The 17207-nt window shown below is 35.9% G+C and overlaps 2 protein-coding genes and 1 pseudogene across 2 annotated transcripts; 2 read left to right on the top strand and 1 right to left on the bottom strand.

Annotated features, from left to right (window-relative positions):
• The first annotated feature begins 1550 nt into the window (after positions 1-1550).
• LOC125217755 (phytochrome A-associated F-box protein-like) lies at positions 1551-2803 on the top strand. Its single transcript, XM_048119281.1, has one exon. It carries the CDS (start codon positions 1668-1670, stop codon positions 2652-2654), a length of 987 nt encoding a protein of 328 aa, XP_047975238.1. The 5' UTR covers positions 1551-1667; the 3' UTR covers positions 2655-2803.
• Positions 2804-4489: 1686 nt separating this feature from the next.
• LOC125223484 (universal stress protein PHOS34) lies at positions 4490-5854 on the bottom strand. Its single transcript, XM_048126658.1, has 4 exons — positions 5565-5854; positions 5240-5334; positions 4875-4996; positions 4490-4784 (listed from the first exon to the last, which is right to left on the bottom strand). The coding sequence occupies exons 1-4, from the start codon at positions 5734-5736 to the stop codon at positions 4694-4696; spliced, it is 480 nt and encodes a 159-aa protein (XP_047982615.1). The 5' UTR covers positions 5737-5854; the 3' UTR covers positions 4490-4693.
• A 5404-nt stretch (positions 5855-11258) lies between these two features.
• Positions 11259-13553, top strand: LOC125221520 (annotated as a pseudogene).
• Positions 13554-17207: the final 3654 nt, after the last annotated feature.

Below are 17207 nucleotides of genomic sequence, written 5' to 3'. Positions count from 1 at the left end.
ACGCACCCGCGCCGCCTTCTAGGAGCGGGAGGGGGAAGAGCGCCGGCGTCGTCGAGGCTGCGATCGATACGGGTTCACGATGAGAAGGCCGAGGCGCGGGTAGGACTCTTACACTCTGCAGAGTCCGGATTTGATAGCCACCTCTTTGGGCGGACACGCGTCCACGGAACGCGGGCGCGGCAACTTCTGAGGCGAGATCATATTGCGGGAGCGCGGGTTGCCGCGAAATACGGGAGCCACAAGGCCGCCTCAATGAAGGACCATAAGCGTGCAGGCGAAACGTCGTCGGCATTGGGAGCGCCTCATGAGGGATTGCGGCCACTTCAACGGTATTTATTCTAACTTGTTGGCGAACATGCCCAGTGGCCAGAACGAGCATATGGTCCGAGATGAGGCCATGCAGAGGTATTGTGGCAAGTACTTGTCGAAGGGGTTCAAGTATTGGAACATCTACGATAAGGCTGAAGGATCTCCCCAAATTCCGGACGGGGATGCACGTCGCGCTGCACGGGAAATCGGTGCGCTCGCGTCTTAGCGTTTCGGAGAGCGAGGGGAGCGCGACCCACATCGACTTGAGTGGGGATGGTCGGCACGAGCGCCCGGAGGGAGCGAAGAAGGCGAAGGGGAGGCGGAAGGGGAAGGGCACAACGTCGGAAGTCGAGTCGGAACCCCACATCGACTTAGAAAAAGCCACTTATTCGAGCAATGTCGCCAATCTGACGCAGATGTACACGCTGTACTTCACCGGCGGCGGGACCCCTGAAGAAAAGGCGGCCCTCTGGAAATGCATCCAAAGCCTGCAGATTACGATGGGCCTCGATCCCGACGCCCCTCCGGCCCCTCCGTCTTAGTTTTTTTTTTTAAATCTTTGTTTATTTGCGTTTTTTATTTGTAGTTTTTTTTTCTCGTTGTATTATATTTTTCAATGATTAATACAACGATGAATTGTTCATTATTAGTCTATTTATTAAATACATTTGTAGGGAAAATTAAATAATATAAAAAATAATGATGTAAAAATGAAATGTTGAGTTAGGGAGAAATAAGGGAGAAACCAATGTAGCAGTTGGCTAAAAACTGGGGATAAAATGTGATGCTGATGTGGCGCTGATGTGGCAGGAGTTAGGAAGAAATACGGGAGAAATAAGAGAGTGCCATTGGGAGTGCTCTAAGGATTATAGAACATTTTTCCACAATATTCACTTTTTGGATCCACCGTTGGAGTAAGGATTATAGAACAATAAAATATGAGTAAGTTAAAAACCCAAAATATATTGGTTTGAATTTGAATGGGAACAATGGAGTAATTCACAATTGATGAATTCCATTTTATGTAGTACTACTACTCCATTTGATATTATCATGTTGGAATATAGTAGTCGATTATTTTACATAAAGAAACTTCCCTTTTGCAATAATTTATACCCTATTGCCGCAATTATATGCAACTTTTTCAACACGTGCATGACATTTCCGCTAAACCAGCAAATTTTATTCCGTCACCAATTCATCTCCAACCACAGAAATACTTTTGCAACGTCAGTCCCTAATTTATTCCAAATTTGCCAAACACGCCCTCTCCCGCAAAGCTAGAAAACCTCCACCACTCTCACTCCGCCATTTCCAGTTTTCCACTCTCTCTCTCTCTCCAACCGCTCGCAACAACAATGTGTGAAAGCGCTTTCTCGAGCCTCTCCGACGACGTCATCCTCAACATATTCTACAAGCTCGCCGACGATCCTAGGGTTTGGGCTCGGATCGCCTGCGTCTCCACCAAATTCTCCGCCCTAATCCGGACCGTCTGCTGCAGAACCAAATGCGCGCAATCGATCCCCGCCGTCGTCTCCGATCTCCACCCGGAGGCGGCGCCGCCGAGCGCCTGGTCCTCTCTCTACAAGCTCTCCGTCTGCTGCCCCGGCCTCCTCCACTCCGGCGTCCTCCTCGAGAACTCCGATTTCGGCCTCGAGCGCGAGATCGGACCCGATCAGATTTATCAGGAGCACCGATTGTCACGAGCGGCGGAAACCGCCGGAGAAGAAGTTGCTTCTTCCAGCAGCCGCGATCGGCAACCGGTGGTCTCCGTTCCTGATGGCGTGTGGTCGCTTTACGATGATTTGCTGTTTGATACTCTGTACAGCGACTCCACTGCGCTGGCGGCTGAGGCGACGCCGGAAATGACCGAAATCCAGCCTGAGTTGGCGGAGACGGAGGATCGGAATCCCGACGCCGCTCCTTGTAAGAAGAGGAAGATTTCTAGGTCACACAGGTCGCATTTGGCGTCGGGGATTTGGAATCTGAGCCGTGAGCAGGGGAATAAGCTGCTCGCCAGCAGATTCAAGGGGGATAGTCTGTACATTTGCGATTGGCCGGGGTGTGTTCATGTTGAGGAGAAGAGGAATTACATGTTATTTAGGGGGATTTTTAAGAATTTCAAGCAATCGAGGGTTTGGAGAACGATCAACGATGGGTGTAGGAGCAGGATTGATTTGAATTGTGCGTTTTGCGCGTCGAAACAGACATGGGATTTGCATTCATCGTTTTGTTTGAGGAGATATTTTGGCTTCCATGACGACGGGGAGCCAGTCGTTAGAGCCTATGTTTGCGAAAATGGGCATGTTTCCGGAGCGTGGACTGATTGGCCTTTGTACACTTGAACCTGCAATCTGCTTGTTTATGGGTAAAAAATAGTAGAATATAGTTTTCTTTAGCATTAATTAGTTATCCGCTTTAGTTACATTTGTTGTCAATGTTTGTTATCTTATGACTCTTTCAAGATATATCTATGTTTGTTTAGTTTGTGCAATGGGAGTTGCATACATTATTTGAGCTTTGCAGTAATAAACTTGATTTTGATAATATGTCAAATTATCTTTGGAGTAACCTGGAATTTTGTTTTGATATGGAGTGATTCTCAGCTTGGTTTGACGCAGTTGTGAAACTGTATATCATGGTCTTCTATTTGGAGAAGTGTGGAGAAACATAAGAGAGGATTATGTATTGAAGCCCCTTGCATTCCTGACTTGTGACTTCTTGATTTTGACCTTGTTCGATGAGCTTGTTTTCTAATCATAGGAATTTGGCTTTAGTGAATCTGGGATACTGTTAAACATCTTGGCCTTGTGACCAGTCGCATGACCTTGTTTCATTTTACATATATCAGCGTTCATGGATGAACTTGGTTCTTGAATCATAGAAATTTTGGTCCACCTAAATTAGGGAAACTATGAATTATTTTGGCCTTGTGAAGTTGTGACTGACCACATGACCTTATGTTTTATACTCAACATTTGTTAATGAACTTGTTCTCTAATCATAGAAATCTTTATTCGGTGATATTGAATCATCTTGACCTTGCGGCAACTCTCAGTCATCTCGACATTACCTTCTTGTATTTTGAACTTGTTCTCTAATCATATGGACTTGGTGGGCTAATGTGTTCCAAGCTCTGTTCTTTCTTCCAAATTTTATTGATGGGCTTGTTCTACACTTATAAGAAATGTCTGTTCAACGAAACGTGAGGAACTTCCAATGTCGAAATCATCTTTGATTGATTATCATTGGTCTTAGCATAGCCCCTCCGAATTCTTCCATCTGAACTCTTTGGATTCTCATCATTTTCATTCTTGCTGTTAGCTTGTACCAGCTTTTATAGTTTTTGTCTGTTTGCTAGTATGATTTAGTATCATACTCCTACTACTTACTAAAGTATACTTGCATTATAGTGTTGATTAAACTACTTCCTGTTGAACTGCATGATTTCGACGTGGATGATGGAATGTATATTCCTCTATTATAATGGGAGATGGAGGATTGATATTTTTACAACTATAAAGCTACTAATTTTAATTTATATCCGTAGTGCGAGGGAGCCTTACATATTTCATCTTCTTGTTACAAATATTACTGGTTTCTGGTAATTTGGTTACGTATGGCATGTCTAACATTGACACTTTAGATTTGATGTCTTTACATATCGTCATTGGTGCCTGGTGTTAATATTATTGGGTGAAAAAATTATGCTAATTTTTTTAAAAATGTGATAGTGTTACAGGTATGTACTTACAGCTATCTATTTTGGGTAAGGCTCGATCCATTGTATTGTGTAATCTGGTAATTCGTGCCATATCTATTTAATTAGTTGATTACAACTTGGTTGTTGTGTTGCGCGGGCTTCATTATTGGTTTTCTGTTCCAGATGAAGATTTGATTTTGTTTGTTATACACTCGTATAAGTATAATAATGCAAGCACAATTATTAAAAAAATTCCAACTCGCATCGTGAGCCTCTCAGACTCAGACCCAAACAGCATGACACTAGGCTAGCATCAACAATCACCACGTTAACACGAAAAGTGTAGCCAACATTGGTGAGGAGTTTCTGAAGCATAACAGAACTTACCTTTGAGATCGCTACATAGAAAACCCATAGAAAGAAAAGGGGCGATTGCAGAAATAAATTCAAGTAGTTAAAAACATTGATACCAACTCGAAAGCATCAAATTTTGGGTTTTCTATTCAAACATGTACACACAGTCATTGTGATGAAACCATACAAACCAAGTACTTGAATTCGTTACAGGCATGATTCTTGCTTATTTATATCATATGTAGTGCACAAGAATATCCACACAGCAAGAAATTTAAAAAAAAAGGCACCATCAACATTCAACAACACTTAGAAATAGCAGTTGCATTACTTAGTATTCTTCCTTGGCTTTTTCACTATCATCACCGAGCAGTGGGCATGATGCGCGCAATAGTCGCTTACACTGCCTAAAACAGCCCTGCACCGGCGATTACACGTTTCAATATTAATTTAAAAAAGCCATACAAAACTTATTTACTATTCCAATGGTCAAAAGAGGGATGTTTACCTCTTTATAGCTCCATAACCATGGCTGCCAACAACGAGCACAGAGGCATTATGCTTGTCCACTGCGTCGCACAGAGCATTCCTAGGATCGCCCTCAATAGCCTCCATTATCACATCTTTAACCTGATTAAAATGTAATCAATCATAACCAACACTTACAAATGACTATCCTGTTGCATCTTCAAAGCAAGATTTACAATAGTTGATGGCTTGTTTGAATACTAAATAAGAGGAACAAATCGAAAACAGTGGATATGCAGTTGTGTGTCATGTAAACTAGTTCAAAAATGGAACTTCCTCTGCAATCTGCACTAAACATTAATCACGTAACCGAATTCCAAATGTTATTCAAAGCAAAATATGTACCGATTTAGCTGCACAAATTTCTTTGGACTTTTCCATAACTCTTGAGGCAATGATCTTCAAATCCCTCTCAACGTAAGGTAGCACCTCAGCAGCACCTAAAACACAAGCCACAGAAAACGAAATACTAGTAAATACTACTCCATATGCAATCAATCGAATCTACTATAAGCTTTTGTGATCAATCAAAATGCGGCAAATCCAAAATTGTCTTTGATCTTCCACTAAAATACCTAGCGATTTCAAAATCAAACAATGATCTAAATCGATCGTAATTAAAACCTAATCAACAAACGAGTAAGTATGAGGAAATTAAAAAATGACGTACCAGGTCCGGTGAGTCCGACGGCGGTCGTGGCGGAAGGCTTGGCGTGCACAATAACAAGTTTGAAAGGTGATTTTTCCGGCGCCGGCGAGAAGAAGTGTTTCAGAGTCCATTCCAAAGCGTAAAGGCTATGATCGCTGTCGTCAATTCCAACCACCATCACGGATTTATCCATCTCTGCAACGACTCGACTCGAGCTTAAATTTTTTCGAATTTTATAGAAATTAGTTATAGCACTTGCCTGGTGTAGAATTTTCTGGGGGAGAGGGGTATAGCTAGTGATCAAATTCGTAAATGAAATATAATCTAATTAAAAATTGATTTTCGACAGTTGAAACCGGACTCCGCAGCCAGCGTTTTCGGTTTTCTTGTTGGCGTTGGAATCGTGCTAGTGGGACCCGCCACTCAGTTTGCTGGCGCCACGCAGGATTGCTCAACGTGTCAATTCATTCTTCATTATCACTACAATTTTAATTAAAGTTTCTAAATTGAGGATTATATATTTACATTGAAAAAATCAAATGAATTGGTTGCGCTTTTAGATGTAGACCTCATTCAGAATTACTATTATATTTGAGAGTGCATCTTACTAGTTCAATACTCCTACTTAATATTTTCATTTCAATATGGTAATTAGAGTTTTGTAAGATAATGAAATAATAGTAATATTATCCTTCCGTGAGTAACTTAAGTTGTGCATAAATTTTAATTGTAAGTCTAGGGCGAGTAATCGGACTCAATAATAGATACTCCCCCCTCCGTCATTAAGAAATTGACTTTTGCATTTGAGTCGTCCTCAATTAAAAGTCACACTTACCATAAATAGTAAATAGGTCTCATATTCCACCAACTTAATTCACTCATATTTTTATTATAAAATCAATATAAAAAATGGGTCACACGTTTCCCTAACTTTTTCAACCAACTTTTCTTTACATTTCTTAAAACTCGTATCCAATCAAAGTGTGACTCTTAATCGGGGACCGAGGGAGTATCAGTTAGAGACGTCACCCACCAATGTTTATCATGTGGAGTGTATGCAGTGGCGGACACAGTAAGAGGGGGTGAGGGGCTTAAGCCCTCCCCAAGAAGTTTTTTTTTTTGTTTTTTTTTACTTCTAAAATTTTCGAAAGCTATCATAAGCCCCTGCCAAATCAATGTTGCTGAGGTCTAAATCTATAAAAATCAAATGGTAGGATGGGCTGAACTGAATCTGAAATAAAAAGTTGCAGAGAAAATAAGTAATGACGGTTGTGCAGCGTGAAGAAGAAGACTCAATTTTAATAAATTTAATATATTATAATTGTATTGAAACAAGTGATGAGCTATCATCTCTTTTAAGTGATGCGGAGTCTCACTTATTTTATTGCCTTAAAATATGTGTATTTTGTGTGAAAGTTTCTTTTTAAACATAATTCATTTTCTTGATTACTTAGTTTTAAAAAAAGGTTAGTTAATTTTAAATTAAATAATATTTCCTTCCCGACTAAAAATTTCTTTTGAATCATAATTCATTTTCTTCCCATATCATCGATGCAAATTTAATAACTGTTTACTGAGTTTAATCTATAATTCAATTATTCTCTTTTATTCTTCTTTTTCCAATTTTATGCAAAATTAATTTTTTTTAATTTGTCATATTTAATTAATACGTGACTATTATGTTGGAAATATGACAAAAGACATGCTATGCAATACATTTGTAATTTAATATGATTCAAGTACTCTATATTATTTTATAGATAATATACGGTACCATTTTGATTATGCATTAGACTAGTTTTATTTATAAATATTAATGCATATCTTATACTAGTATTTGTTACGGATGTTAATTTTCAGATAACACGGAGGTTCAAAATTTCTACAGTTTTACATTCATATGAGGGGTAATACACAATCATCTATCATTATAAACTAAAACGATTGAAAAATGACCTATGTATTTGGTTGTCCGATTATGTATTAATTTTTTTTTATCTTAATTCTCTATCTCTACGCACACAATTCAGCCCCTACTAACAAAATTTTATGCGTCCACCACTGAGTGTATGAGACTTCTTGGGAGCTCAGTGTTGAAAAAGCCTGAAAACGTGAGCAAAAGCCTCTATATTGTGTTGGTTGTATGTAAGTTGTACGCAATGATTTGAATGAGCCGCCTCTTTCAACTCTTCAACTCTTCAACTCTTCATCCCAACCCAGAATGTGGTATAGTAACAGCTTAATTAACCGGCTTCACGTCAAACTATTTTCATTTTCAAATTACACCCTCCTCTGAGTCTCCCATCCAACAACCGACCAAAATAACACATCTCTTCAGTTTATGAGAACGCATGTGTAAACAAATCACAACTTTGGATGCTCTCCATTTCAAGGAATGTTTTAAAAATATGACTAGTAAGTGAACCCAAAAAGTTAATGGTTCATGGTTTAACTGGTCTGATCGGTTCAATCAATGATCGGACCGAAATATTATATAAATATATAGATATAATAAAATATAGATTATACTCTCTCCGTCCACTCCATCAGGGGCGGAGCTAGGATATTTCACTTGAAGAGGAGCAAAAATATATTATGTAGAAAATTTTTATGTATTTGAGAGGAGCGTTTATTGTATTTTGTTAATATAATTGAGAATTTATATATAAAAATACAATAGTGTTGAAGGCATGAGGGGGGCATTTGACCCTGCTCCATACATGCTGGCTCCGCCCCTGCACTCCACATTCTTGAATAACATAAGATATTAGGAGGAGTTGTTAGATGGAGTAAGTAAAGAAAAATATAATGGAATATTTTAATGAAAATTAAGGAGGAAGATTTTATTTACAGGTGGACGTCTTGAGTGGGATGGTGGGAGTATATAATTATTTTATTGACGAGTTAGGTCACCTTACTTCCAATTTCTTTGAGTGGTCGGTTCATTGCTATTACAGAGAAATGAGTGGTTTTTTTAAAAAAAAATAAGATAGCCTTTCTTCATCACTTTTTCGCACCCTTTCTTTTTAATTTCAGTCTCCCTCTCTCTGTCTATCAATCTATTGTTTCTTTACAATTTGCCGCCTCTCTGTATCTCATTCTCTTGTATCAATTTCTCACTCTCTCTATATCAATTTCTCTCTATTTTTTTCTCAATTTTACAGCCATATTTCTATCAGATTCCTTTTCTCTTTTCTTTAAGTTTCATCTCTATCACTTCTCTCCGTATTATCAATAAGACCGATGTGTGTGAATTGGTCATAGCGGTAGAGAGGTTAAAATAATATCTGAAACCAAAGGTTTCAGGTTCGAGTCTTCCATGGCGTGGTCTTAGAGCATCCACAATAGACGGACTAGCCAATAGCCTAGCACTAAGACTAACCAAAAACACCTCTTGCCACATCATCATCATCAGGACTTTGCCGCTAATAATAGCTAGCACTAGACTAGCCGACGCCCTAGCCAAGCAAACAAATTATTAACAAATACGTAATTAAAATTTGACACTTACGGATAAAGTGCAACCATTTTATTTCATAAAAAAACATACATAGTTCAAAATTAAAAAAAATTAATCCAACAAAAAACATCTTCAAGTTTCACACACGCGTCCCTCGTCTCACTAGTGGGAGTCCCCTTGGCAAATGATGCAAATGAAATGAAATGCAACGAGCGTATATATAAAGTTGGAAATAATAATAATAATAATAATAATAATAATAATCCGCTCGCCGAGTTAGCCGATCGCGTCAGCACCATAGTGGAGAGCGATCGGCCTAACGCCTTTCACGCCGCGGACGACCGCTCGTCCACTCCGTTCGTCCGACCCTTCGCCGACTCCAATAGCGGACGAACACGCGCTCTGAGCCGCTAGCCGGTCGCTAGGGCGTGCGTTCGTCTGCTATTGCGGATGCTCTTATATTTATGTTCATTTAACCATAATTTATAGTAAAAAATAATTTGTACCGGTTTGTTCGGTTCACGATTTCCAGCTGAACCAAAAAGGCTAAACTGTGAAGAGTTTTTTTCATGCAAACCGTATCGGATCGGACATAGTGTCAGTTTGCGGCCGAATCAATCGGACCTGCCGGTCCGATCAGATTTTAAAGCACATTTTCAAGTTTTTACAAGAGTCCAAATAAATCATAACTTTTCGATTCTATCAAAATTTATCAAACAAGTACTAATACTCCACAATTTAGTGTATTGGATGTGTTTTTGTTATAGGAGAGGAAGGACTTTTAATTAATAAATATATTTTGACATGTTTATAAGCGGATGTGATTAAATGAATAATTGAAATTCTATCATAATCAAAGCAAATCTTAGCCATTGTGTCTTGTGATGTAACGTTAAATTTATATCACGCGTCATCTAATAATGTAGATTGTGCAGTCTAATAATGTAGCTCGACTAATAATGTAACGTGTTTTAGTCTAATAATGTAGATTGTGTAATGTAATAGTGTAACTCGGCTAATAAAGTAACGCTTTTATTGTAATAATGTAGGTCGGATATTATTATCACAACCAAGGTGAGATTTGCTTTGATTTTTGACGAGAATGTTACTTATTGACACACCAATGTTTCTAAGTATATATTCTAAAAGTTGCACACACATCGATTCCAACTAATTTAGATTTTAGAGTATTATTACCTATAAAATTAAATATGACACATATTATACTTTGATTACTACTATTTCATATTACATGCTCTTGAATTTTCAACTAATTGGAGGGAATATGTGAGCGTCTTATCAATCTAATCTCAATTTAAAAAACGTCAATATGAACGTATGAAACCAAACATTGAAAGAGGCTGTTTTGCCACTAAAGTGATTCCAAGAACTACATTTGTCATTAACACTATCCAATTCTATAGTCAATCAAGTTGCATCCGAATAAGTATTATGCAGTATTTGGGTCCGTAAATAGCATATTCTTGTTAGTGCTATTCTTATGACTACTCAAACTCAACCCACGTCTAAAATAAAGTTACTAAAAAAATGTTGATTATTACTTATTAGCATGGAAATCAAGTATATCCACTCTTAAATAAATGGATGTGACTATCAACAATGACTACACTCCAATAAATGGATGTGACTCTCAACAAAGATCTGCCGCTGATTTTGATAAATTTGTTGAATTAATTCGACACATTACAATTACACATAAATTCCACAATTTGTATCCGAGTTATAAAAAAAATTAAAACGAAGACACATGTAGCACGCCTTGTTATATTCCAGTATAAGAAAAAAACGATAAAATGAAACAGATACTAGTGTAACACGCTTCTTATACTCCTTGTGAGTTATTTCTATAATATAAAATGGAACAAACAAACAAATAATAGGTACTGTAATATAATATGAAACAAACAATAGTGTAACACGCCGGTTCATTTTTGTTAAATTATTAAATAATATTTATATTTCAGTATTGTTGTTATTTTAAATGAAACAACAATAGTGTAACACGCCGGGTCTATTTTCTTAAATTTTGAAAATAAAATTTCTGTTTCAGTATTGTATGTTAATTACGTTCACGTGGTAGAGAAATGATTAATAGCCCAAAATTAGAAATTGAATTAAGCAGATAACTAACATTCCATGTAAAATGGAGTATTATATAAACAAATCCAAAAACAAGTCCATTTGATGTAAAATACACAAAACTGTGACGAGGAATCCCACCTTCTCTTTCTCTCTCCTAATTTCGTCACCTCCACTGCTCCATTCGCGCATCTCTTCTTCCTTTCTTTTCTCCTTATCTTCATCACTTTTTACTCAATTGTTTTGTGTCTAATTAGTTTACTTTCACGGAAAGAAGCAAAACCAGAGATTAATTGGAGAGATCAATGCCAAATTCGGGATAATGAAGTTCTGTAACGAATACGAGGAGATGATGCAGGGGTTGGGGCAGAAGAAATTGCCTCGGATTGGCTGCGGGAGCCTCAACAATATTTTGGAAAGTTGCAGAAAACAGCTCCTCCATTCACATACTGCTGATGTTCGTGACGATCAAGCTAATGCGGACGGGGTTTCTGCTGACTCACAGCCCTGTTCAGGTCATTGATTTAATTGAGCTATCGTTTTTTCAATGTAATTTGTTTTTTTGTGAAAACGTGGTTTATATACAATTCATTCGTATAGAGTTCGATGTTGACTGAGTTTTTGAAACATGACGACCGTTTCTGCTGCCATGAATTGTGATAATGGCTTCGAGTTAGTGAGATCTGTTTAAAATGTGGTATAATTGATTTGATCCTGCAGTTTGATTTGTTTTTTAGGTTGTTCGTGTTGATTTATGGAGCCTCAAGTAGCTATCATTAATTCAACTTTTTGATCTGTTTTGTTAGTAAAGTTGCTTATAGTTGGTTTGGGCAGAGGCTGGATTAGGGTTGTTGTTTCTTACTAAATGGATGATTTGGTACATTTGTTACTAAGTATGGTTGTGGAATGTAGGTTGATATTGTGGTATTGTGCGCTTTTAATTTTATTGGAGTAGAGTTATGATTGCTTCTTTAACTCATTGTGTTGCTGTCTAATTTAGAGTTATACTATATTTCATTCTTGCTCAAATGAAGTGCTAATGGCTTTGTTTAGACATCTTTATACAGTAACTAATGTCTATATATGTATGTTGTTGCTTGCTGAATCTAAAGAAGTAACCTTGTTTTAGTGTTTGCTTTACAATGAGTGACATACCATTTGTTTGCTCTTGTCTTTCTGATGCAAACTTTGGTGGGTTACTTAGTGTCGAGGACGTTTTCCCTCCGCTTCTCAAGGAGATCCGTGGAGTAGTTGGATTTTTCAATAGCAGAGCGCAGGCACTGCTTGATCGTCACCTACCATCTGGTTGCTGCAAGTGCTTTCTATGGTTGGGAGATAGATTACTAGGAACTGATGTTGAGCTTATTCAAGAATGTGAAACTCTGATTGCTTATGCTACGATTAGCACCATTGCTGTGCGCAGATTGCTCCAAAATACGATAAGGTACTTCCTACCTGAAGTTTGCCACATTTTGTTTTGATAAATTGTCAAGAGATCTTATCTGCTGATTATATTTGACTACAGATTCATTATTCTAAGCAAGGTCAAGCTTTCAAGTCGCGTGCTGTAAGCATGCGGGTTGAGATCCTTCAGTCACCTTGGCTCTATGAACTTATGGCTCTCACATAAATTTAAAGAGGCTAAAGCAAATATGGGAAGTGCTCCTTACAATTAGATGGGTTCAGTCTGATATTCGACAATATGAAACCATCTCTCTCATTTGAGCTCTTTGATTCAATCAAGCTCAACATTGAGTTAACCTGCTCGATATGCTTGGTGAGTAAATCTGATAACTGATGCTAAAGAAAACTATGTGTAAAGCATTAGTAAATCTTGATCTTAGTGAGTTTACACACCAATAATAGTAAATCTCAACTTTTACATACATATTCTGAACCAACTTTGAATAACGAGTTTGTTTTCCCTTATTCTTCAGGAGACGTTATTTGATCCCGTATCTCTTGGCTGCGGTCATCTGTTTTGCTACATGTGCGCATGTAAAGCTAGTTCAGTGAGTGTAGTGGACGGGCTCAAGGCAGCTAGCGGGCGTAAGAAATGTCCAGTGTGCCGTGAGGTAACTTGCAACCTTACATCTAGGCTGCCCTCGACTTGTTTTCTGGCTTTGTTTTTGGTTTGTTACTTGTTTAGTAGTCATTTTCTTTGCATAAAAAGAATGCCTAGGCTGCCTCTCTCCAACATTCATGAATTGATTGATCTCAGGTGGGAATATACGAATCTGCTGTGAATTTGGAAGAATTGCATATCCTATTGAAAAGAAGGTAAACACATAAATCTACTAGTATTACAACGTTGGCATTAGATTGATGCCATTAATTTGGACAGTTGGCCTGAGTATTGGGAAGAACGCCGCAAAATGGAGAAAGCAGAGAGAATTGAGGAGGCAAAGCAGCATTGGCAGTCTCAGGCAGCTCGATTTATGGGTATTTGACTTCCAATCCTTCCCTTGTAATTATCATTTTTCATTTTCTTTTTGGCTGTATATAAGTTTGTTGATAACCATTGGATATGTAACATGTTAATGGTGCATATTTTTTAAATTCATTTACTTGTAGAGTTGTAGACTTGTAGTTATATTACATCAACACGCTTTAAATTTTCCCACATTACTATAATCATACAATTAACTCTCATTGTATTTTTGTATGAAACTTGAATTTTCTAAATTTAAGTGACCAAGTTACAAGTCAACTTTTACAAAAATTGAATGGATAACATTTCCTTGTATAGTCATACATGGACTAAAATCTACTGTAAAAAAGATGTCAACTTTCCTTTTAGTTCCCACAAAAGATGTCCATTTAAATTTTGGAAAAGTTCACTGAATATAAACAAATTTTTTATTTAACACAAAAATAAAACTCCTAAATCCGCGATCACACAGTGGTGTGACATCTTTGTGGACGGGGGGAGTAAGCGAGTGTTCGGTTTGCAAAATGAGATCCGGATAAATTTGTAGGTGTTTGGTTTGTGAGATTAATCTACGTTCAATTCTAGATGGATAATCGAGATAGTTAGTCTTGCTAACCCTTTATGATTAAAATAACTCAATATTTAAAATCCTATATTAAATCTTATATTTTATCTTAAAATCGAAACCACTTGTGGCACTATAAATCCAGTCATTCTTGATAATGGTAGGACCTTATATGACTCATACGAATCTTGAGATAGATTTTAAAAAATCGAAAAAATATTAGTATAATTTTTAAAAAAAATACTGCCGTGATCGTTTTGACCATAGTTTTACCACTTTTTGTTGTTGTCATGTATCCATTCACTTAATACTCCTACTCCATAAAGAAAAAGGGATTAGTACATTTTATCAAAAAATCATTGCATACTATAGTTGATAATTAAAATTCTTTCGACTTAAATCTATTTAGATAGTGTTTATCTCGCACCTATTCTCACCTAAATTATATTGCGCGGAACAATCAATTCGCAATAAGCCAATAAATACGCCAATTTCTGAGAAACTGTTTCAATCATTTGATATCTCGGTTATAATTATGAACTATGAACTATGCATGCTGTCTTAATAGTATTAAACAAAATACTGCCGTAATCGTTTTGATCTATGGTTCTACTTTTACCACTTTTTTTTATCTATTAATATGAAAGTCATTGCATTTTATCCCAAAACCATTTCATACTATAGTTAAAAAATTTCGGTCGACTTTTAAAATTTTAAATTTGATAGTGTTTATCTCTGGTGCACTTATGTGAAAGGGCCTTCTCTACCTATTCTTTCCAACCGAAATTGTATTAACAATCAATTCGCAATAAATATGGTTTTAATTATTTTGAGAATAAAATATTTTATTATATGATGTATCATGAGGACTATACATGGTACTAGTATGTTACCAACTCAACATAAAATAAGAAATAAACTATAATACTTTATTAATAATAAAGTCTTGATATTATTAATTTCGTATCTACCCTTATGTTAGTGAAGGTTCAAACTTCGATGTATATATGTAGATGGCACTAGGTGAAAAAAGTGGAAAATACTATAAAATATCGACTTGGTGCCTTGTTTCAAAAAAGTGCTTCGACTCATTACAATCCCCATAATCACAGATTAATTATGAGAAATTTTGGAATGGGAAATTGTAGTCACGAGAATAATACATCTAAAATTAAAAAAAACAAAATTAAAAGAAAAGATGATTGCACTAAATCTTTAGATATTTTCTTATGAGGGCGGGGTTAAATGGGAAAAAATCTTATAATTATTATTTTTTTATTTTTTTTTTTTTCATGAAAAATTATTCTCTAAAAAAAGAAGGTATTCGGTATTATACTTTTGTATTTTGGAATGCATTTTATACTTTTTTTTTTTTTTTAAAAGTAATTTATCTTTTTTTACTTTTTTTTATAAATTTTATTATTTTTTTGAATGGATATATTTCCGTTTAAAAAAAATAAATGATAATAAATCCTCGCCCCTTAAAGTTTTAAATTTTTTTTGGGTTTTCCCCCAAAAAAGGGCATTTAAAAGGAACCCCTTTATCCTCTTTATTTTTACTTTACTCTTTTCTTTTAAACCCACAAAAAAAAGAGGTTAAATCTTTAAGGGGGGAGATATTTTTTTATATCCCTTTTTTTTATCGGAGATCTCTAATAAGGGAAAATTTTGCACTTCACGGGTTTACATGCTCAATTCAATTCCAAACTATTATCCGTAAATATCCATGGCTTATAAAATGGGAATCCATCTCATTCTGAATTTTTCACTGAAATATTTCTTAATTTTTTTAAAAGAAAAAATTGAACACAACAAGAGGATCGTTGTTTGAGTCGGAATTAGATTAAGTGGTAGACAATAGCTAGTGGGTTTTCGAGATTCTACGCCCACTATCGAGGGTTGCCGTAAAACACAAACATCTATTTATAATATCTTAAAATCTACTGAGAACTAATCTAATTGGTGGAACTATAGGACTACGTGTTTTTTTTTCATTTTTCAACATGATTTTAGATATTGTTACAGAGAATAAATATCTTGAAATAAAATATGCGAGTCCATATATATTTCTTGCCATCTTTTCGATTCCTTTTTAGACAAATTTAAATTTTTTAGATTTATGTATATTACAATAACATGGTTAACATTCTTTACCATGGTTAACATTAACACAAAGAATGAAAGTTGAGCGAGCCTATTTAATCATGAATCGTTTCTGACTATAATCATTGCGTCAAACATTAGCTGTTATTGGGTGAAGCAAATTATACTAGTAATATTTTTTTGGTTGTGTGTTAAATATGGAGTAGTAGTAATTAGTTTCTTCCACTCAAAAGAAAGAAAGTGATTGTTATATTAATTACCCTATATTTTATATATCTCAGTGGTAATTTAATGATGATCTCCAACAACCCACAACCACTACCCACATATAGTCGTTTTAACATTTTAATTTTTTTAGTATAAACTTAGGCATTAGCCCAAGAAAACATTAATTTTGTATCTATTGTATCCATTATTTATAGGATATACTCATTTTCAGATTGTCTCATATCCTATTATATGTTTTTTAAACATTCACATAATACAAAAATAAAATTAACACCATTTTATAACTTTCTTAAAAACACATATTCAAAGAGAAAATATGTGTCATAAATAATTAGATAAAAAAAGTAGCATAGAAATTTGAATGCCAAAAAATAGTGGTGTTGTAGTCATACTGTACATAGGCATTGCTAATAAACAGTTTGTATTAATTAGTGTTTAATTACATTAGCTAAAATAACGATATTTAAATTAAATTAGTGTTTAATTAGGAAATACATCAACAGTTTTAACTGGTTTTATATCTTAATCATTACATCATAGAAGAATAATTAATTGTGAGGTGCTAGTCAATAAATTTTGATTCGTGATTTCCAGTGACTAGTTCATGTTGACCTAATTTTAAAACAAAGTAGTGTGTCATCAAAGATTGCACCAAGGAATAATGTCAATTAACACTCCATATGATATTTTCTTAAGAGTGATTAGAGATAAAGAACTTTTCTGATTGACTTGGCTTTAGCAGCACTGGGCGTTAATTTTTGAATAGTCCAGCACAAT

Source organism: Salvia hispanica, chromosome 4 (assembly GCF_023119035.1).
Source record: "Salvia hispanica cultivar TCC Black 2014 chromosome 4, UniMelb_Shisp_WGS_1.0, whole genome shotgun sequence".
NCBI classification, from domain to species: Eukaryota; Viridiplantae; Streptophyta; class Magnoliopsida; order Lamiales; family Lamiaceae; genus Salvia; species Salvia hispanica.
The sequence above is the reverse complement of the archived record's forward strand: the minus strand, read 5'-3'. Positions and strand labels throughout refer to the sequence as shown.

Bases quoted from the DNA above. Each gene is read 5' to 3' on its own strand.
- LOC125223484 (XM_048126658.1), bottom strand. From the start codon at position 5,736: ATGGATAAATCCGTGATGGTGGTTGGAATTGACGACAGCGATCATAGC. The intron at 5,335-5,564 runs GTACGTCATTTT...CTTGTGTTTTAG, and splicing joins CGTCGGACTCACCGGACCTG to GTGCTGCTGAGGTGCTACCT. The intron at 4,997-5,239 runs GTACATATTTTG...CATTTTAATCAG, and splicing joins AAATTTGTGCAGCTAAATCG to GTTAAAGATGTGATAATGGA.
- LOC125217755 (XM_048119281.1), top strand. From the start codon at position 1,668: ATGTGTGAAAGCGCTTTCTCGAGCCTCTCCGACGACGTCATCCTCAAC.